Below are 23,139 nucleotides of genomic sequence, written 5' to 3'. Positions count from 1 at the left end.
GGCTATGGGCAGTATAGTAGTAGTAGTGGTAGTAATAATAATAATTTTATTATTATTGCAACAATAGACAGCTCCTCTTGGAGGATGTAGGATTTTTCTTCCCTTTTGAAAGCTGCAGATGACAAGACATGTTCCTGTTCGGGACCATGCTGGAGACAAAGGCTTAATGGCTCCCTCCTCTGCCTTATGCTGTGGTCCAGCTCTGGTTTTCCTTCCCCCAGTGCCAGGCATTAGTTAAAGAAAAATAAAACTACACAGGGGCAAGGTATGTGGCAAATACTTTGCCTAGCTGAGCACTCATCTTCTGCATTAAGTTGTCACCATATCAGTGTGATCTAGTTTGGTCAGAATTCTTTGAACACAAGGCTGCCTCTGATTACTGTTAGGCAGGCAGGAGGAGGAGAATTATGTAATCCACTTGGAATTCTTTGTATGAAAAAGACAGGGTATAAATCTAATAAATAAATACATACATACATACATACATACATACATAAATAATACTGCTTAGGAAATGTTGGACAATCTAAAATAGCATGTAGAAAGAAGTGCTTTATATTTTAATTTGGGGTACAATGTGGTATTTTATGGCTTTAGGACAGAAAATGTAAATACATCTTCTGCCACAATGTTAACATATAATCCATTTAGTACCATGTAGCACTTTACACATATAATGGTACTATTCTTGTGTTTTGCAACATGATGCTTCTAGGTGAAATTGCCTCAACAAATCCTGTTTCTCTACAATCAGAGAGCTATACCAAGGATCTATTTTTGGTCTTCTTCTATAGTCAGTTCATTTTAAAATAATTGGCACAAACACAATTTCCTTATTTTGGTTTTTGACATCAGTATGTCTTGAATATTATGCTCTGATTTCAGTGATACTGCAATTAGAGCAGCAAACTTTTTCTTGAGATCAGTTTACTGTTGAATAAATAAACCAACAAAAATCACATGGCTGTTTTAACATATCTAACATTTTAATGATTCTTTTTTCTTTTTGCAGTCTGGGGCTTTGGTTTCTTAGCTGTGACTATTATCAACTTTGCTGCACTTCTTGGATTGTTTTTAACTCCTCTCTTAAAGAAGGACTATTTCCCAAAGATTTTAACTTACTTTGTTGGCTTGGCCATTGGAACCCTCTTTTCTAATGCAATTTTTCAGCTCATTCCAGAGGTAAGGAAGAAAGGGATAAAGAGGGAAGAAAGGTGGTAGAACTGGAAATATGTTCCTACTGTGTTCTTTCCACTGACCAAGGCTAAAATGCACATCATCAAATGAATGTTTAAGAATACATGAGCCAATTCCTGCTTCCCACCCTTTTTCCACTGCTAAGCATTCAAGAAAGGGGGGCAATTGTGTTACACTGTTACCCTAAGAAAGTTGAATGATCTAGCTCACAGGTAGTTGAAGGATGCCAAGCTAGAGAGCATAAGACAATTTTGTAAATTGTTGTATACCTGCTTACAGTTCTGAGGTAAAATTCCAATGGTTTCCAATGCAATATACAGGCAGAGTACTGAGCAATGGTAATGGTACTGAGATGCGAAGGCCTGTTTCTCATTAACCGAGCAAACACTCTGTAGGCAGGAAGGTCACAGGTCCAATTCCCAGCATCTCTCAGTGGAATTGGGAAAGGCTATTGTTTGAAACCTTGCAATGCAATATAGTCAGTTTAGACAACTAAGAACTGTAATAGCCAAGGGACATTTTGTGTGTGAGTGTGAATTAAAACTGGATACCCACTTCACCTTGACATCTGAACTGGATTGCTTTTAGAGGGGTGTAAGAATAAGGGATGCCCTTTTCCAGTGTGTTTGTGCCTGAATCACCATTTTTAACATGCCTTTCGGAAATGTTCATGGATGAATGTTTTGCCTTTGGCAGGACTGATTCAAAACTAGCAAGTTCAGAGAGCCGCATTCATGTAGAAATAGGAGAAGCCTCTACTGTGGTAGATTATTCTAAATAAGTCTTGTTCAAATAAATTTTACATATGTTTATGCCTATCTGGGTGCAAGGTGAAATCAAGCTGAATGTATTGGGCAGATTTAATTAAAGGGTAGACGAGAAGAAATCTATCATACTATTTTCCAAACAAAGCACATAACATTTAGAGGAGGGGTCCTCAAACTTTTTGAACAGGGGCCAGTTGAAAGGTGCCAGCGATGGGCATGGGCCACCAAGGCGGTGCGGGTGGGGGGAGTGGGCCGGGGTGGGGACTTCTCGCAAGCAAGAACTATCTCCTTGCGAGGAAGACACTGCTGGGTGTGTGCATGGTGAGGCGCCGGCTTGCTTGCAAGGAGATCCTTTTCTCCAAGCAAGTCTAAACCGATCTCCTTGCGAGCAAGCCACTGCCTGGCCAAGTGTGCATGCTGTGAGTCCAAAACCTCTATGGTGGGCTGGTTAAATGGGCATGGCGGGCTGGATCCGGCCTGTGGGCCGTAGTTTGAGGACCCATGATTTAGGGTAACCTGGACTTACTATTAAATTTTCTTCCTAGGCATTTGGATTCGATCCAAAAGTAGATAACTACGTTGAAAAAGCAGTAGCTATTTTTGGTGGATTCTACATCCTCTTCTTTGTGGAAAGAGTTCTTAAAATGATACTGAAGACCTATAGTCAAGTGAGTAGATAGCAGGACATGAATTAAAAAGATGTTCAGATTCCCACTGTTTTTCCACTGTTAATGATCAGTACACTTTTGAAATACACAAAATTTAAGGTTTAAAACTAAGCCAAGATTTTAACCAAGAGCCAGAGCATAGGTTAAAGTTCTGATCCAGCCTAACATGTAGAAGAAAAGAGTGCAAACAACTCTTCCATACCCCATTTGCACATATTCCCTACATGTACACATAGGGATGGACCTTTTGAGCATGTAGTGTACAGTTTAGAAAATCACATGTATCATCTACTCAATTAAGGTAGTAAATCAACTATGTGGTTTCCACCTATGTGGATAACTACATATATAACTACAAAGTTGGCATTAGGGCATTCTGTCTCCATAGCTTTCAGCCTCTGTATGAAAAGACAGCACACTGGGCTGGCCCAGACTGCGGGAAACATGATCTGATCTGGATCAGGCCATTTTTAAAAAATCATGTAGTTTAATCATTAGATGTAAATATTTTACAATATTTTCCAAGTACTCGAACTTTAGGCAGTGTTTTTGTGATATTAATTAATTAATTAATTGATAGCTTTTCTACCCTGTCCATCACTAGCATTTTGGGACAGCTTACAATAAAAGGACATATGACCCATTAAGCTCATAGCAAGCCTAAAGGTTTTGGGTGGCACCAAAAAGCTGGGGGATGAGTCATCTATTTTTCAGGCCTTTTAAAGATAAAATTCTCAAGTGTCCCTTAATTATTTGTTTGCAAAAAATATTTTGGGGCAGAGAAGATTTAGGGGCATAGAAAACCTGGGGGGCAAGCCCCCCAGCCCTCCCCTGGGTACAGGCCTGTAAGCTGGTATCTACAACAGGTGGAAGTGAAGAAGAGTGTTCCATGGAGGTACTAAGCTATCTGTGGACCATTACAGATGTGCTGGATTTTTTATTTCCATCACCAAAGATTTGTGTCAGATTTCAAGGGAGAGAGCCTTTATTCAGTGCTAGGACATATGGTTTGTTTGCACAAGGTCTCTGATTACCAACCTTGGCACTTCCAGCCAGCTAGCAAGTGATGTGTAATGTCCCTGCCTGAGACCCTGGAAAGTTGCTTTCACCCAGAGCAAACAATACTAAACAACAACCTTAAATGGACAAATATTCTCATGGTACAAGGTTGTTTCCTGTATTACTAGTTCAGTAACATTAGCTGTCATTTCTCTCTTCTTTTGAGCCAGAATCTATTCAGACAACTTTTCTTCCTCTGAAATCCATCTGAATGCTGCTTCCTGTACTATTTTCATTTGGTTCTCTTCAGATAGGTAACAAACACTTTGAACCTGAAGAACTGAAACCTCCGGAAAGTCTTCCTCCTGTAGAATCATTCAAGCCCATTAATGGATCCGTGTGCTATGCCAACCCAGCTGTTGCTGAGGTTAATGGGACTCTGAGTTTCGATAATGTGAGCGTGATCTCTGGACAGGTAAGAGCAAACATATAACCAGTTCATGAGAACATATCCAAAACGGGTAAGAATCTGACATTGATATGATTGTTTGTATCATTTTTAAACCAACTTTCAGCACATAGTTCAGTCTAGCACTTCAGGTAAATTGCACGTTTACAAACAACAAGGAATGCATTATTACACGTAGAAGCTTTAGCAACTAAAATTTATTTTATTATTTTATTTATTAAAACATTTTTATGCCGCCCCATTCGCCGAAGCCTTAATTTACCTCTTGTCAAACTGATATTTATTTTCATATTAGCCTTCAATATTTTCCAAAGGTTCTGCTGTTTAGAACTTTTTTTTTATGCATCTCTTTTTATTGTATTGTTGGGAACTACCAAGAGAGCTTTGGGTATGGGATGGTATAGAAATTAATTAATTAAAACAGTAGCTTCCTGCATGTACAGATGGCACCTTTCCACAAATTGTACATCAATAAACTTGGATTTATGGCCTAAAAACACTTGGCAAGAAGGTGAAACCAGTGCTGGCCCTCAGAAGATTATCTCTATTACACATTGGATTAAATCCATTGAAATCAGTGGGAAATCAGTCACATAATCCCACAAAGACCCACATAAGTCTCAAGGGGTTCATGGGCCTACTCTAGGTATGAAGGTATCTGAATCTAATCCATTTTAGGTGGGTCCAATGCACCTAAAATGGTAAAGTCCTGCCTTTATACAGTTCGATCTATCTAATAGGGAGTTTTTATAAGGTTTCAAATGAATGGTTTGCATGAAGAACTGTAAGCCTTTTGCATGGAGCATTTCTTACCCTAATTTCTGTTCAGTGCCAAATCTCAGCCTCCCCTTACGGGCCTTTTCCTGCTGATATAAGCCAGCAGTGACTGGTGTCCCTATAACCCAGGGATAGTTTCCATTTCATTTCAGATCTCTGGTAAGGGTGTTTCTCTAATGGCCACCCATGCAGTGCGCAGGAAGAGAACGGGAAAGAAAAAGGGGTGGCAGAAAGAGAGAGCGGGCAACCCACCCACTTTTTATTCTGGCCTTGCCCCCCGTTGGCTTCAGTATTGTTCACCACCAGGATGAACTCCTGTTAGATTATGTGCCAGAGAATACAGCCTTTGGGAGAAAAAGCTTTCCCACACCTGATAGAAGCAATTGAAGGAGGACCACTCAGCTATTTTATACAGGCTGCAATAATTTCTAGCAGCCAATGAATAAAGGCTTGCTGAGCACATGACTTTTTGCTTTTGATAGATGGGCACAATTTCAATAGTAGAAATATATTTTAATGCCAGGTTCACCATCACGGAGAACCACCTAAGATTCTGCTTTGTTTTGATTTCCTGCCCCTCTTCCTCTTTCACTTACATATTGCCTTTCTTCCTCTTGCAAAGAACGCAAGGCAGCTTGCAAGGTTGTCCTCACCATTGTATCCTCCCAGCAACAGCCCTGTGAGGTAGGTCAGGTTGTAAGTCAGTAATTGCCCAAACTCAGCCAGAGAGTTCCATGGTCAGGTGGTGATTAAAACCCAGATCTTCTGACTCCTAGTCCAGCAGTATCAACCACTGTACCACATTGGCTTTCTCGACATAGGCTAAGATGTCATGTTGTACAGTAATTTCCTTACCTGTGGGGCAATATAGAAACCTGTGTTCTTTCCAATGAGGAGTTTATTTCCAGGCAAGAGAAATGGCATGAGTGAAAAGTTCCATTGTCTGAGTTTGTGCAATAAAAGTGTCACATGTGAAGCAACTGTATTTATAGCAAATAGAAGAACGCAAGGATAATCAAAGCAGTGCTAAGTGCTTAAAACTGACGTTCAAATCAGGGATCGCTCTGGTGCTGAGTCACTTGAAAGGCATGAGGTTTTGTAAGATGTTGGCATTTGTAGGTGGAGTCCCTGAGCCAATATATTCCAGGAAATGGAACAAAAGCCTGTTTGAAGACATGTGGCAGAATGAATGAGGAATGAGTAGGTAGACGGCTGAGGTGATTGTACCACTTCAGACTGCAAGTGGCAATCACTTTTCTGAATGCTTTCTGTGTCAGAACGAAAACTTCCTTCAAGAAGTTTTGAGTGTTCCCACAATAGAAAGTGAACTCAGTTTCATGTTCCCTGGTGTATGTGATTGTCTGCATGTATTTTTTAAATTAAAAAGAGGTTTTTAGAATGAATCCCCAGTAAAGTCCATCCAGTCCCGGTACTTGCTACCTGCGTAGACCAGCTGGCAGAGGCAGAATGTGCAAACTGGGAATTCTCACAGACCGCATCTGATCTTTCCTTTAGATACCGAAGTGGAAATTGCACCACTGTCAGAGAGGTGGGCTCTGCTCTTCTTGGGTTCCTGACAAATGCCAAACCACGCTTTCTCCAAAAACAGTTCTTTTTAATGAATGCCACACTCAGCAGCAAATCAGTGATAACTCATGTGTTGTCTACGAACTAGACAACACTCTAATAAATCCACTAGTGTAAGATTCTCCCTGTTTTGTGCTTTAGTATTTTTGGCCCAGTACGAATAGCATAACCTCAGCACTAAAACCTACCATTTTTTGCAATTGTGGGTTATCGTGCTAGTGTACACTGTGCAATTGTTTCCAAGTGGGAGTGGCTAAACACTCCCACTTGTGAGCCGCCCCGAGGCTTTGTTGCGATGGGGGCTGCATAGAAATGTTTTAAATAAATAAATAACAAACAAACGAACAAACAAACAGCCCAGGGATCCTCTGTCCCTGACTTGTTTAGCATTGTGTCTGAACCCAAACCTCTTGATTTCTCTGTATTGACAAGCCAGAGAAACAACCAGTGAAAAACCCATATGTCTGTTTTTGAACACCAGTGTGAGTGACTGGGCAGCATGCATGATCATGCTATCTTTTTCATGGCAATGCACAATTAAAGCATGCCATTGTCTGACAATCTCTACTGAGGACCACATTTTACAACAAAATGCAGCAAAAATAGCCAAAGGTTTCAAGGTAATGTAAGGGCTAACAAATGCATTGTGGTATAAGCTTTCATAGACTAAAGCCCATTCCATCATGAACTATTATGGAGCGTTTCAGGATATTATACAGTAGACGTGGTTGTAGCAGGGGTGGGGAAGTTTGTAAATAGCTAGGCCGCATCAGGAGCTGATGTGTCGCTTAATATCTTGAATGACTCTTGACAAGGGCACCAATAAATTGACTGTAGAGATCCCAGTTAGGGTCCAGGCTAATCCCGATAGAATAACCGTTGTTTTAATCTTTAGGGGTGGTAGGTAGCTTCTTTCCATGTCTTTTAGAGGCCAGAGCTGTTTGTTCAGATCCCTGTTAATGTCTTACTCAGCCACGTACAGTTAAATTCCAATCATAGCTGAAGCTGCAGCCTCTTGACATGTTTATCAAAAATTCATACTTGCTCAAGCAGGAAGACTGCAAAGTTTAATAATAAAAGGACAATGATATATCACCTACCCACTTGTAAGAACTTCAGGGAAAAGAAGTATTGTTTCACCAGTCTGAGAAAGAAGCTTTGTATTCTAGCAAATTCTTACAGGAATCCTTTGCAGTGCTCAGAGAGGTCAAAAAGGGCCCTAGAAAGAAACTGACACGTAATGTGAAAATCAAGCATATGAAGTCTTGTAAAGTCAATGGCTGCCTTTTCTTTTGAACTGCATGTGCTCTTATTCTGTCAGGTCCCTTCAAACCTGCTTCTCTGGAAATTTCACTTGCACAGATAGTATCACTCATACAACTTGCTTTTGTAAAGAGTGTGGTTTTATGATCCTGTTTGAAAGCAAGTTGAATAGCTTAGCGTTGGAGAATCCTGCATCCCTAATCCTTTTAAGAATAATTGGGATCTCTGTGAAGTACCATAATATGTTGCAGAGCTTTTCATTTTGGGGCATGGTTATGTCAGGATACGTGAAAATGTGCTTGCTATATTACTTTTTTAGATGAGTTGCTAGCTGAATGCAGCACCAGCAAAACCCCCCGTAGGCATAGCAGTTATGTGCTGTCAGCTTTTGTGCAGATCTGGGAAACACTGTGAAAATTGGATAAGACTAAGACAACCAGATGCAAAGAAGAACAGTGTTCCTACAGCATAATACTTTCAGAGAAACAGGGATTGCAGCATTGGAACTACAGCACTCGAACTTGTGGGATCAGCACTGCTTAGACCATCCTTCCCCAACCTTGTGGCTTCCAGACTTGTTTGGAATGCAACACCCAGAATTCCCAGTCAGTGGCCCTGCTGGATGGGAGTTCTGGGAGTTGCAGTCCAAATGCATCTGAAGGCCTGCCAGGTTCAACATGAGGAATGATGGAGGCATTCCTGCCTTTACCTTATTTAGCCTGACAGGTTCAGAGGTCTGTCTAGCCAACTTATCCTTCAGTGGCTGGAAACAGGCATGGATCCTATGTCTCTTCTCTTCTGTCTGCTCCTCTGTCCTCCCCACTCACTGTTGCTCCCCCCCCCCTTCTTCCTGAACCTCTTTGAAGATCACAGTTGTGCTCCTTGGAGTAGGAGCCATCCTAGAGCTTTCTGCAGCAGCTGCAAAGGTATAGGGGGCTTTGTGGAAAATCCATGCTTTTGGACTTCCTCTCCGCAGCCAAGATCCTAGCTGTTTCTATGGACTCAGGTTGGGGGAATCCATCACACCCTGTGGGCCCTGAGACACCTGCCCAGGGTCAGCAGGATTGCTCTGTAGGTCATGTACCACGAGAAAAGGGGCACTCACTATAATTCTCATTTCAGCAGAATTATTGAAGGAACAGAAGCCTTATCTTTCTTTGCATTTTGTTCCAAGAAATGTTATGTCCCGTATTTAATGTCAGAAGAAACAAATGAGCAGTGCTTAAGAGAGCCTTCATATTTCTTTTCTGGGTACCTCAGTACGTGCAGTGCAGGTTAAAAGCAAAAGTAGCAATCTTAATATTTTGTTCAGAGTTTAGCATAATTATATGAGGTAATCTGTTTCTCAACAGAGTTGACTTTTGTCTTTCTCCTTTAGGACTGTCACTTAGTTGAAGAGTAAAACAGAACAATGCAATTTGTGGAAACAATTTTGAATAATTCAAATACTGGCAAATGCCTGTGTCTTCCTTTCTGTTTGCGTAGGAAGAATATGTGTCATATCTGACAATGCTTATCAATGCTTTCCCTTTCCTTTTGTATCAGCATTACTCTTACTTTTACTGTTGTCCAGCAGAAACTGCAAGCAGAACTTTATGATGATTTTGATATTGCTGAACCGCAGTAGCATCATATTTTATTTTTCTCGGAGCAATGAGGACTTAGCTGGTGATTCTGAGACTTGAATTTTTGAGGATAGCAATTATAAAATCACTTGGCTGAAATATAATCTGCTTTGTATTCTCATTTACTGAGGTTGTTAATTTTGTTTATCGAATAACCTTTTCTCCAAATGTTCCTTTTCTCCCTTGTCCAAACTGATGGTATTCTTTGAAATTCAAGAAAATTTGTCCATGGGGAAGAGAAAGAAAAGCTCTGTACAAAGTGCATTCTTAAATAAGGTGGATCCAGATCATTCTTTCCCTCATTTTATTATGACACTTCTTGGCTATGTGTTTCATTTTACTTCCTAAATTTATAATATAATATTTCTTATATTTCTACTTTTTCTTTATAAACATTATGAATTCAACCCAGATTTAATCATACTTTGTGAAAACTCTTTGTAATTAGTGGGAGTTAAGTTAATCATGACCAAAAACTATTGCTTTACTCATGTGTAATAGGCTAGGCAGAAAAGGAGCACAACTCTCCCAAGAATCTCAGTCAGTTTTGTGTCAAAGCAAGGAAGTGAACCCCCTATTTTCCCAGTACAAGACTAGCATTCTATTGAACCCCAGTTGGAGTGACTTTGAAGTCACCATGATGTGGGAAACCATGAGAAACTAGATTGTATCTGAATGCTCCAACACAGTATGGACACCTACATCAACCACCTTGTACAAATAAGGTCTGGAAACTTTGGAAGCATACTTCATATGCTGAGCTTCTGTGGATAAGCATGATCCATTTGGACTCCAATGTGTGAAGAATGCCAAAAAAGGCACAATTATCTAAATCTGTCTACAGAACAACCTAGACCTTCTGCTCCTGTGCTTTTTCTACAGTATTTGCTCTCTGGAGAGATAGGGATGAAGTTAGGGTGCTTTTGGGATTTGCAGATGTGTCTTTCTGTGGTTTCTGCATTTCCTGGAATACATGAGAAAAATATTTTCTTCCTTGCAATCTTGTAACTGGTGCAAATCTCGTGTAACTGGTATGCATTTATTTTTGCAGAAGGAAGAAACCCAAAACAGCTCATGCAAATGTTTCAACGGACCTTCCTTGTCAGAGATTGGTACCATTGCTTGGATGATCACCCTCAGTGATGCGCTGCATAACTTCATTGATGGATTAGCCATTGGTGCTTCCTTTACACTGTCCCTGCTTCAGGGAATCAGCACATCCATAGCAATCTTGTGTGAAGAGTTTCCTCATGAATTGGGTAAGATGCTTCCCCATCAACTCAACTGGTTGGTATATTCATCCAAGATATGAGCAGGCAACCAAGTGCCCGACAGATGCCTGGAGTACAACTCCCACAAGCCCTGGCCAGAATTCCCACTGGTTAGGGATTATAAGTGGACTCCGAGGATGGTGGAGGCCAGGAAGGCCTGGAGGAATGTTGTCCATGGGGTCGTGATGGGTCAGACACGACTTTGCGACTAACAACAACAACAAGGCCAGAACAGCTATCTTGCATGCACTTGTCCGCTAGTGATCTCTGAGACATCTCATCATACAAGAGCAAACTTGAAAATGATCTGTAGCATTTAAGTGGAAGAACATTTTTCTTGCAAATGTTATTTTATATGCATTTAAACCCATGTGTGTATGTGGGATTATCATACCACTAAAACGTCATACTGCTGTAATTGCCCTTTTTCTTTTTCAGGGGATTTTGTCATCCTCCTTAATGCTGGAATGAGCACACGGCAGGCTTTGTTTTTCAATTTTCTGTCTGCATGTTCTTGCTATATTGGACTTGCTTTTGGCATCGTAGTGGGCAATAACTTTGCTCCGAACATCATCTTCGCAATAGCTGGAGGCATGTTCCTATACATTTCCCTGGCAGATATGGTAAGGCCGCACCGCATCTCGCACGTGGTGCACATGGGAATGCGGTGTTTTCAGGGCTGCGTTATAAGGACATATATTTGTGAGAGGAAGAGAGAGTGCAAACCGCAACCTCACTAGCAGGAAAGAATCTCTCTTGGGAATTAGTTATAGTGCTAGCAACACTCAGAAGGGTGCTCAGCTTTCCCTGGCGTTTGCACTTTGCACATCGGAATGAAATGGGGGTGGACATGTTTTTAGGCCCATGGGAATATTCAGAAATGTCAAACGCTCCAAAATGGTGCCATGAGGGGCGTGGCTAGTCACAAAAGGGAGGTAAGCTGCCCAAAAGACTGAGCACAGAACTGAGGTGAGATATGAGCCCCAACAGGCTGAAGGATTCTTTCTAGAATTGTATCAGGTTGTCTTTAGGAGTGGAATCCTCTTGATACACTGAGGGTTGAACTCTCTGAACTCACAGTTGTTGATACTAAAATAGAAATGCTCTTTCTCACCCCCACATCCACTAGCCAACTCATTCTCCCATCTCTCTTTTCACTATGTTCCCTCCCTCCCTCCCTCTCTTCCCTGCCCCACTGACGTTTTTAAAGTTATTTTGCAATTTATTCATTTACGTTTTTAAGTAGGAGCGTTAAGGCACCTCGGGAGGCACGAAGGAGGATGGCTGGGGATACATGTATGTCCGTGTGCAACACGTTGCCAAACTCTGGCGTCACGTCTTAGTTTTTCTTCCCTTTACTAGAACAGCAACTGTCCCCACCAAGTCGCTCAACTGCATTTGAAGCTTTGCCTATTTAAAAAGTGTTGCAGGACTTTGGTGGTGCACAAACATGTGGGGCTTATGAGATGAAAAATGTGAGGGAAATAAGGTGTTTATATGTACCTCTCTCTAGTGCGAGGGTGGGGGTGTTCTGCAGCATGTCCTGAGTGTAATTTCAAACCACACATTCCACTGCAACAGCTAGAGAGAAGAGCAATGATGGAAAAGGATAGGCAGGAAAAATCCAGTTAACTTGGTAGATATTCCACTGTGATTATTTATTGTGATACGTAGGCACCTCCACATTAGAGGAGGGAAGAACAGGCTACCACTAAGGTGAGTGTCTCTTCAAGGGGTCCTGCGCTACGCTTGTGCTTTCTTTTGTGGGGTGTAATGAGATGACATCTTTCAGGCTAAAGTGGAAATATAGCACTATTGATATCAATAGCACCGTTGATATCTATTAGGATTTGGCTCCATAAAGGGCAAAGGTACATCTAGGAAGCTACATCTTACCATCTGCCTACTGCTTATTTTAGACTAACCAGGCAACTCAAGGGTTGAGCCATGCATTATCATGTTGTCTGAACCCACCAAGATGACTGACCATGCAGGACAACCTACAATATACAATCCAGCAAGAAACCTGGGGTTTGGGGTTTGTCTGTGGTTAACAAACCATTGTTTGTTAGCACAGCTTGATTTAGACAGCACAATACATCGCATTTCAGCAACAACCCAGAACCTGTATTTAAGAGTTATCACATGGGTATGGGTCATCATATTTTCTGAAATCTATGTTTACACCCATCCCTGTGTAGTGGACTTAGCTACAATCCTTTGAGCTTAGCTGCACACCTCAAAGGAGATGGAGAAAAATTCATTTCTCAGAAACAGTATAATGTTGCGGGCTGCCCTCATTGTGATCCAAATAATGTTCAGGTGACTTGCTCTTACCTAGGCAATTAAGACCCTTAGCTTTTTAAAATCATATATCTAATACACAGACACCCAAAAGAAAGAGAAAGAGAGGTGGACCTCACCTTGGCTGTGTAGCTATGGGGACTGCCACAACAAGTGTCTGCACTTTAAACTTAACCACTCTACTAGTGGTTTGCACCCTGTTTTAAGCCTACTGTGGCACAATAGGTGATAGGTTTCTCTGTCTACTTTTCAATGTTTCTGTCTCTAGGTTTTTAAACCGGAACCATTCATGCTGTGTCTGAACAAAATATAAATAAAGTGTGTGAATGGTCAGTACAGATTCCTGCTTTTCTGCTGAATTCCACCCTGTTCCTCTCTTTCTAGAAACAGGTAGGATTTGTTAGAACTCTTGTTTCTCTTTTTTCACCTCTACACTTCTCTCATTTATGAGCCAATCCTTACCTCATGCAGGATGAGGCAACAGAATTCTAGGTTTGGAGCATGCAAGGAGGGATTCATAGCTCTGAATACTTGCTCATGGAAAAATGCTTTCTGCAGATAGTGAACTAGTACCTGATGAAGGAATCTTTAGTTAAAATCCTCTCTCTGCCTGGAGTCCTTGTCAACTGTACATAGGGAGCTTTTTATATGGAAGAATATCCAAGCATATTATCTCCCACCTGTTCTGAGGTGGTAAACAAGGCTGGACACCTGCCAAGAACCAAATCCTTGTAGGGAACCCACCACTCATGTTTTCCTCCTGGAGCTGCTCCTCATAATGCTTGCTGCTCCTTCTTTCCTCCCCTCTATGAATGTGCAAATTGTGGTTAAGAATGAAGCCAGTGTGGTGTAGTGCTTAAGAGCGTGGGACTGGGACTCAGACGACCTGGTTCTAGTCCCCGCTCAGCCCTGGAGCCAACTGGGTGACTTTGGGCCAGGCACAGACTCTCAGCCCAACCTATGTCACAGGGTTCTTGTGGGGATAAGATGGAGGAGGAGAATGATGTAAGCTGCCTTGAGCCCTTTGTAGGAAAAAAGGCAGGATATAAATGAATGAATGAATAAATAAATAAATGTGCAAGCTCTGTTTGCATGTTCTAGTCTCCATAGTCTCCATCTGGGTGATTCTGTGGATTGAGCTGAGAGGAAGAAGGCAGGCTGATGGGCATCAGTGTCAATGGCAAGGAGGAAATGGACTCATCCAGAGAGAGGGAGAGATCTACTGAGGGTATTTCCCCCAAAGTCCTGCAAAACCTCAAAGCAGAACTAGTGGTACTACCTGGTATTCTACCACCTCAGTGTGCAAGCTTATCATTCACATAAGGATGATATGATAAAGTGCAGATCAGTGATGACCTTCTAGATGTTTTATTCTGGAAGGTCACAGGTTCGCCACTTCTGGTGTAGTTAGTGTAGGTTTCAGAGCCAATCAGCTATGCCTCCAATGTGGAGACCACGATGTTTTCCATGGAGTGGAAATCTAGGTCACTGCTGAAAATTCTTTCTATTTTTTCACCAATTAGTGGTCTGAGTTCTGGGTCACTATCCTCTCCCATTGCTGGTAGGCTGATGCTTTGAAGAAAGACTCTCTTATTGGCTGCATGAAGAGACACTTCCCACACCTTCTCTAAAGCTATTTTCTGTCCTACTGTCAATATCAGAATTAACATCTATTGTTAAAATAGGAATCAAGCTCTAGCCAATAATGCCTGAGGAGAATGAGAAAGAAAGTAAGCATGAAGGAGAATTCATAAGGAACTTAAATACTGCTTTCTCCTGACTTGTTTGCATTCAGCGGTCCAAATCCTGAAACATGCAGAGAGCCCACACACCCAGCTAGCCTCAGCGGTCCTTAATCACACTTGTTCTCAGTCTGAGCAAACCAATTCATTTGGTCTTGAATGAATCATGCTCAGAGTAACTAAATGGTCCTACTGATTTCAATGGGCTTCCTCCAAGCATGACTAAGTCCGAATTCAGCCTAACATTTAGAGATGATCGCGTGCTATCCTGAGTTTCAAAGAGCATCAACCTAGATAAAGCTTATGCTGCAATTCTGGGCACATTTACTTAGGAGTAAGCACCACTGAACTCAGTGGGACTTACCGCTGAGTAAACCTACAAAGGATTGTGCTGCTACCCAAACCCAGTGAAGCTTTTAGATATTATGTACCACAACCTGCTGCAAGCAAAACTTTGCTTAGTTGCCTCATTGTCTGACCCATGATTATCATGTGTTGAGTGACTGATTCTGGTGAATAGTCCAGGGGAGGGCCTTGAATCTCAAAGGAATGATTAGCATGCTGAAGAGGGGACTTGACTCTTGATAGATTTCTTCTAGGAGGGGACACTCAGGAGCAGAGACAGTGTGCAATTCAGAGCATTACCCCTTGTATGGTCAGCCTCTCCCAAACTACTGTGAGAACAGCAAGAAACAGTAGAAGCTTAGAACTCACTGTAAGGATCAAAACAAGACATTATTTTAAATGCATGTCTCGCAGTTGCATCTTCTTTTCATTTTGACTCTAGAGTAGAGGCAGAGGACCTGATCTGGATTTCCAAAGCATCCCAAGTGCCAACGATCCTAGGGTCCTGCCCAGGTTAGGGCTCCTGTGTCTTCAAGAATAAAAATGATGATGTACCTGCTGGAGTAATGCTTGAAGTATTTACAATGATCTGTTTTGGCCTTAAGACTCAGTTACAATATCTCAGATGACTTACATTGAAGAAATTTGCTGGGTTGGTCAGTTAGCATCCAACATTCCCCACAAAAGCGCTGGATGTATTTACATAGGAAATATATGCAATTCTTGCTGACATCCTGCTAGATAGCCCTCTAATCAAACCTGGGAAAGTGATACAAAAGCAGAATGCCAGTGAGGGTGTAATTCTATGCAAGTTTAGGCAGAAAAAGGCCAAAACGTTGTAGGGTATTTCTCTGTCTAAACATGCATAGGATTGCACCCTGAGTAATCTATGGTGCCTGAAGGAGCTCTTAGCTGTTAATTGGCTTGCAGCGCCATCTGCTGGATGCTGGTGGGTCTGGCTAGAGATGAACCCCTTCACCACTCTTCTCATAAATCCAGGGACCAAGGAGACTTCCCTCCTAGCTAGGGATGATGATCTTCTCACTGCTAGCACTGGACATCCATGGAAGCTTCTTTGTTGCTTTCCATTGGTGCTTTGGAATGGACAGATGTTCACAACAGAGCACTACCCGTGAGGCCAAGACATGTTCATCCCCATCTCTTCATGGTTGCAGCTGCAACTTGCCTGCGGGCTGCATCTAGTGCCAGATTGAAAGCATGAGTGAAGAGCAAATAAGCTCCAAGGCCACTGCCAGAGCGACCAAACTTGCCAAAGCCGTCATATGATACACAAATCTGTTGGAAAAGGAAACTTAAAGCAAGCAACATCCCTACTACTCAGCTTTGCCTCTGTTAATTATACATAATTCCAGTGCTCACTATGGAACTAATTTTTTAAGCAGAATTTCATTCTACTTTTATTCTACTACATGACTGCTAATGGGCACTTGTGAAATGCAAATTCAAAAGAATGCACATTAATTAATGTAGACTAGTGCATTTGCAAAACTGTACATTATCCACATCAAAGCTTATCTAAAATAACACAGTTTCCCTCAACACCCCCAAATGAAAAATGATCTGTGATTCTGCAGAATTTGCATGACTCAGCAAATTCCAGTCTGATGTGGAATCCCAAAGTGAGAGTCATAGAATCCCAAATGCATTTGAATATGATGCAGATTGCTCTGACCTGTGATTATACCATGGACTTCCAGCACCAAGTACATTCACTAGTGAGGGGCAAGCCATCTTATACTAAACTGTGTGGGTATTTCAGAGCAAAAGACCTGTAATTGTTTGACGGAAACTTACCGTGATACACCTAGTGGTCTGCCCAGCCTGGAACTCCCATCAAGTGAGACAGCCACAGGGCTATCCAGCCGTTTTCTAGGTGGCTCTCATATGGCCCAAATTGTGGTGCATCAAAGAATATCGGATGGCTCTCTACCCCCCCCCCCCCCCCCCCGCCGCAATGGAAGGGGATGCAAGTCCCAGCCCATCCAAGCAGGGTTTCCTTTAAGGTCATGGCAATTTCTGCTCACTGGGCCTACCCCACCCAATTCTAGAGGAGTAAGCAAGCCTGTAAAACCCCTGAGATGAATAGTCCCCTTAAGTGCTTGAATATCCTTGTATGTCTTCAAATGCTTCAGCAAAGAGGACTGTTCTAATCTGACAGTGCAAAAATGAGGAAGTTGGTGCCAGTTGGGGTTCAGTGGGGAGTTCCTCGGTCTCAACAGGCACTGAATCGGACACTGAATTCTCTGCACCATGCAGCTTCATTTACATGGGGTCATGCAGCTTCATTTACATGGGGTCAAGATGCAGAAATGGGCTTCAAAAATGGGTTTGTTGTGAAGAAAGCAGCGCATGAGTTTGAGGGGAACCAAATTCAACATCTGTAGGGCTTGAACTAGGAAGATGGCATGGAAAGACTATGTGGATTATTAAATGGATAATGCGGGCCTGCCTGAATGCTCAGGTACAGACGGGAACAGGATCCATAATATCCATTTCTACCACTGGCAACCTGCAGCCTCTGCATAAGGTAGGCCTGGCATGAGAACTAGAAGCCTACCTGACCATCTGCCCTTGGCTCATCAAAAGAGCAGAGTAGCTTCCCTACTTAAGACTGTAGCTTCACAGCCCTGCTAGATTTCAGCTCAAGCCTCCAGTTCCAGGAACTGGACTAAGTGATCACAGGTTGGAAAGGTTTCATACCTCAGGGTAGCTTTGGGAACAGCTGCCCATGTCCCTGACTTGCCTTTGATAGGAAGAATCATTGTGCGTTAAAAAACAGACAAACAAAAAACACTTTTTATTCACTGCATTGTTAAGATGCATATTTTATTGCATAATAAAGATGGCTTAGTTTGTTACTCTTCTAAGGTTGGTTCAAGAGATCAGGATAGGAGAGGACTGCAACAATAGTCCTCTTCTGCCTGCATCCTTTTTATTCTGCAGCTTTAGAACACTTCATTTCACCCTTGAACATTCAATTGTGTTAGGAGAATATTGTGAGAATATTTTCAGGGAGCCAGTTTTTGTACTACTAAAGTTTCAGAAGGCTTTGAAAATGTTGAACTTGATCCTACCTAATCCTTGATAAGTAGCCAGCACAGCAATTTTGTTGATCTGTTTTTGTCAGCAGTTTGTGGAAGCTGACGTTTCTTCAGTGTCTTTGAATTAATTTCCAAGGAGAGCATGTTGCAATGATCAACTGCAAGGGTGTGTTTACCTGTCCAGTTAGAAAGGTCTCTCTGGGTGTTTTATTAGTTCTTTTAGCTTGCCATGATTTACTGTTGGGCTTTTTTTCTCTCAATCTTTCTGCACATGCTAATTGAGACCCTGTATAGCATAGTGAGGAACTGCAGGTGGCACAGTGGTTTCAACCGCTATGCTGCTGGGCTGGAAGATCGAAAGGTCGCCGGTTCGAATCTGCACAACGGGTTGAGCTCCTGTACTCTGTCCCAGCTCCTGCCAACCTTGCAGTTCGAAAGCATGCAAATGCAAGTAGATGAAAAGGTACTACTTCGGTGGGCAGGTAACAGCGTTCCGTGCACCTCGGTGTTTAGTCATGCTGGCCGCATGACCACAGAGACTGTCTACAGACAAATGCTGGCTCCCTCGGCTAGGAAATGGGGATGAGCACCGCCCCCTAGAGTCAGGCATGACTGGACTTAATGTCTAGGGGAAACCTTTACCTTTACCTTTTAACATGGTTAGGAAATTGCATTTGTCTTGGTTGCAGGTTCAAATCTTGGACAAATTTTCTTGCAAAAACATGTAGGAGACACTATAGTCTCATTAGGTTTCTGGAAATTACAGTAGTTTTAAAGGGCATATTTCAAGTTTGCATGACTTTAAAGAAGAAACAAGATGATAAACACTGTCAGGCATTATTATTTATATAGATTAAAGTAAGCAACTTGCTTTTCAGATGTTGTTGGACTGTAACTCCCATCAGCTCTAGCTGCATAGCCAGTAGTACAGGATAATGGGAGCTGCAGTCCGACTACACATGGAGGGTGTCATCCATTTTCAATGCATTCTTTTGTCTGAGGGTACAATCGTCTGCACTTTTAAAGGAAAAAAGTCCTACAGTTCCCAGTTTTCCCCAGTATATAAAGCAGAACTTAAGCACAGTAATTCTCCAAATTACTCACTCTACATTGTTTTTTAATAAACAAACTTACCACTGGCATCCACTTTTCACACTTACAGAAACATTTTACTTTTCTCAAGAGTCAAAGCAAAAGCAAAACTTCCTGTCTCTGTTCTCTGCTTCCTCTTACATGCTTACAAAGTTCATGTCATTCTGACCTAATGCCTTTCCTTGCACTGATTTCTGATAGAGGAATGTTGGGTGTTGAAGGATCTTTCTGTCTAAACAAGCATAAGATTGTACACCAAGAGAGGTAGATTAGAGAGGGGAAAGTGACTCAAAGTCAATAAGCACCATCGCACAGTTGAGATGAATTTCTGTTGCTTTTTGGGGTGGGGGGGTGGCTTGCAACCAAATGAATCCCAGTGGCTCAGTGTGTGTACCAGTGTGGTAATAGCACTGCTTCTGTCTCCCTCTTTCCCCACATAAGCCTGCTGAAATGTAACTAGTACTAGCACTCTACAATAGCTAGGAGGAACTTTGGTGCAATGTTGCAGGGCAATGAAGGGAAAGGGAGAATTTCCATCCATGCTGGCAAATGTGAAAGAAAGCATGAACTGCCTCAGCCAGTAAGCACATTGGCCCCACTAATATAAGCAGTCTCTGAAAATATTCCCAGCATGGGTGTTGTAGACCTTTTTAATTTTGTCTAAATATGCACAGGATTGTGCCTTTATGTGATCTGCAGGTGTGGCCCCTGCCATGGCAAAATCAAATGAAAGGAGAATTCACAGCCTTCAGCCTTTTTCTCTCTAAACATGCAAATGAATTTGATCTTAATGGCTAATGTTGTTAGGCAAATCCATACTAGTCTAACACTGTATTATAGGCCAATACAGGTAAAAAGGTCATAACACTTCCTGCAGTTGCTCAGTCTTAGACTGTAAAGCCTCAAGAAGTTCACCTGCTTAAGATGGAAGCAGATAATTCTGCAAAACTAAGAAGAGAGGCCTGTTCTGAATAGACAGCAAAAAGCACAATTTTGATGTCCATTTCTTGGTGATGTAATGACTTGAACACCAAATCCAAGATGGGTATAGGCCCAAATTATTGCTTTTCTAGTAGCATTAAGGAACCAATGCCAATATTATATAGTAATGCAAAATAAATCAATGGATGCATTAAACAAAAATGATATATAAATATGTCATGTTCCACCACCAGATGGCAACACTGACCTAAAAATGCATTTTTTCTTTCTACTCCCTCACCCTCTCCAGTTCCCAGAGATGAATGATATGTTGAGAGAGAAAGTAACTGGAAGGAAAACGGATCTTGCCTTTTTCCTGATCCAAAATGCTGGCTTGCTCACAGGGTTTACTGCAATATTGCTGATCACTCTGTATGCAGGAAACATTGAACTGGAGTAATGTGATAATGAAGATGTTGGTGAAGACCCTTAAGTAAATTAAAAATGGAAGAACTCTTGAACTCCATAAAGGGACTGGGAAGTCATAAAGGATTTGATGCAACACCTATTTTCATCAGCCATTTGAATCAAAACATTGATTTTAAGGATTGTGAAATCAGTTATAATTCAGTTTCCATCAACTTCTGTGAATTAGTATAATAATTTTTGCCTCGTTCCAGTGACAACTGAAAGGCAAGCATGCAGGGAGAATCTTTGCCTGAAAACGACACCATCCATTGGAAGTTGCGCATCTGTTTCAACTGGATGGAGACCTTGTATTTTTAATTGAGAAATAACCCATGATGCCTGTATCATTGTGCACTACTCCAGCCTGAACCTGATGTAGTTCACTTCCTTCCTGTTGGAATCAATGGGGAGTGGGGAAGAAAACTTACCTTCTGCAAAGAGAGGGGGTGGAGAAGGAAAAATGGAGTGGGCAGAGTTTCCTCAGCCCTTGAAGTAGGTCCCACTGATGTCAGTAAGACCTCTGAGATGACATACACAGAATTTGCACAGTAAACCTTATTTGTTTTATCCTGAATCACACTGAGTATGCGTCTACTACTCAATGCCAGTTACAAAGTATACAATATCCTCTGTCTCGGGGGATGTCAGGAGAACAAGGAGGTCTTTGGATCCTTACAGTTTGGATCCTTTCCAAAAACACCTCCTTTCTCTCCTCTTTGACAAGAGCTATGCTGTCAAAGGACCATCAGATGTGTCTATTTCCTCTGCAGTCTCATGGAGAAGGCTTGCAACATTGGACCATTCCTTTCCAAAGGTGGACTGCTCTCTCCCTTCTGAGAGAGAAATCAGAATCTTACAGCCACTGGAAGACAGGACTGCAGCTTTAGCTGTCAGGGTCATTTTCTCCTCTTCCTCCTTCCATTGCTACAATGACAATGACTACTACAGAACCTCATTGTAACTGTGCTAGGAGTTTCAAAATAGGTTTAAGTTTTTCCCTTTAGGGGAAATAAATTTAAAAATTTTAACTTGTTTCAGCAAGTTTGCCTAAATGATGCAAGGGTTCCAATTACTAATTAACACTGGATTAATTATACCACTTACAGCTTTTGATCTTTCTCTTTCAAGGGATCTGTGGGCGTATTATGAGGACTGGATTTTTTTTAATAAGTGAAAAATCTGATGCTAAAATTTCAAAAGTTTATTGATATGCATAATGCTTAAAAGACCCTTGACTTCTAAAAAGAAGGACAAAAATTTTCAAACATATTAGTATCACAGTCACTATTCAAAGCTTCTGCTTTGATTTTTGTTGCCAGAGTAGATCTTAATCGAATGACAATGACACACAATCTCTCTTTGCTGCAGTTGAACTTTAGAAAATGTCCTATGGCACACGTCATACGAATGGCTGGAACTGGAATAGTAATGATAGTTAATTGACTATTATCTCTAAATGTGCCCTATTGGGTGTGGAAATTCTCAAGTGTGCCCTTAACTCCCTCTCCCATAGTAATCATGCATTAACTTCACAGGGGAGTGCTAACTGAATGTGAGACATCACACATGTAAAAGTTCAGAGTGGCTGTTCAGCTTGGACAAACAGCCTGGATTGGGGACATGAATTGAGGTTGTCAGTTCGATATGCATGGAAACCAATCAGGCAGAATAAAAAGGAATCCCAAATGCCTAAAGGGAACATTTTTGTTGCACGATCTGTTTTGGAAAATGATTTTCCTTTATTGGGGCTGCAATGAAAATTAAAATGTATGGCATTGGTATTATTTACTATTACTCCAAAACATTTAAGAACAAATAAATTCTGTGTAGTTATGCAAATTCCACATCTGGTGGAACTCTTTAAAAGAACAATTATTGCAGTGTTTATGTAGATTTTATGACCAAATATATTTAAGTTCTATTTGAGTTCCAGCTCTTGTATTGATAAAACTAACACAGGTATGCATTGGGCAACAATACATGTTTTTTGTAGGCTCTTAAGAGCCCATTTTATTCTCTTTCTTATTAGTTTTGGTTTTATAGACATGCCCTCCCTTCTTGTGTTTTCATCAACTCAGTATGCAACCTTTCTGTCAGTCCATGTATGAAGCTAATATTTTCTTTGGCTGGAAACGGCTCTCTGGTGTCCCCAGTTGTATCTTTACTAGCCCTAGACCTGGAAATCCTTTAATTAAGGGCATTGGAGTTGGACTCTGAACAAGTGCAAAGCTCGTACTGTACCATATTGCCTTGCAGATAATATGTGCCCAGTTTAAGACACAGGTAAATTCAAGCAAGAAGAATACTATGTATTCTTGCATTAATTTCTACATACCGTATTCTATATGTTGATGGATAGGAATCTTGAGTATAATTTAGCTTAAACTAATTTTATTTACTTGCACTCCAATACCTGTGTCTGTGGGTTTTCCCAATCACTACATGTGGGTGTGAAAGCTGGACAGTGAAGAAAGCTGATGGGAAGAAAATAGATGTGTTTGAAACATGGTGCTGGAGGAGAGCTTTGTGAATAACCTGGACTTACAGAAGAGCAAGTGGGTCCTAGATCAAATCAAGCCACA

The 23,139-nt window shown here is 41.5% G+C and overlaps 1 protein-coding gene across 1 annotated transcript in view; it reads left to right on the top strand.

Moving 5' to 3' along the window:
• Positions 1-23,053, top strand: part of SLC39A8 (solute carrier family 39 member 8) — a 37,310-nt gene extending 14,257 nt beyond the window's left edge. The window contains exons 3-8 of the mRNA XM_044429448.1: positions 1,013-1,182; positions 2,510-2,632; positions 3,942-4,106; positions 10,404-10,611; positions 11,062-11,246; positions 20,400-23,053. Of these exons, the coding sequence (XP_044285383.1) occupies positions 1,013-1,182; positions 2,510-2,632; positions 3,942-4,106; positions 10,404-10,611; positions 11,062-11,246; positions 20,400-20,549 (1,001 nt within the window). The 3' untranslated portion in view covers positions 20,550-23,053. The remainder of the gene's footprint in view (positions 1-1,012; positions 1,183-2,509; positions 2,633-3,941; positions 4,107-10,403; positions 10,612-11,061; positions 11,247-20,399) is intronic.
• Positions 23,054-23,139: the final 86 nt, after the last annotated feature.

The sequence above is a fragment of the Varanus komodoensis genome, unplaced genomic scaffold (genome assembly GCF_004798865.1).
Source record: "Varanus komodoensis strain SLA01 unplaced genomic scaffold, ASM479886v1 scaffold2, whole genome shotgun sequence".
In the NCBI taxonomy this organism is placed as follows: domain Eukaryota; kingdom Metazoa; phylum Chordata; class Lepidosauria; order Squamata; family Varanidae; genus Varanus; species Varanus komodoensis.
The sequence above is the reverse complement of the archived record's forward strand: the minus strand, read 5'-3'. Positions and strand labels throughout refer to the sequence as shown.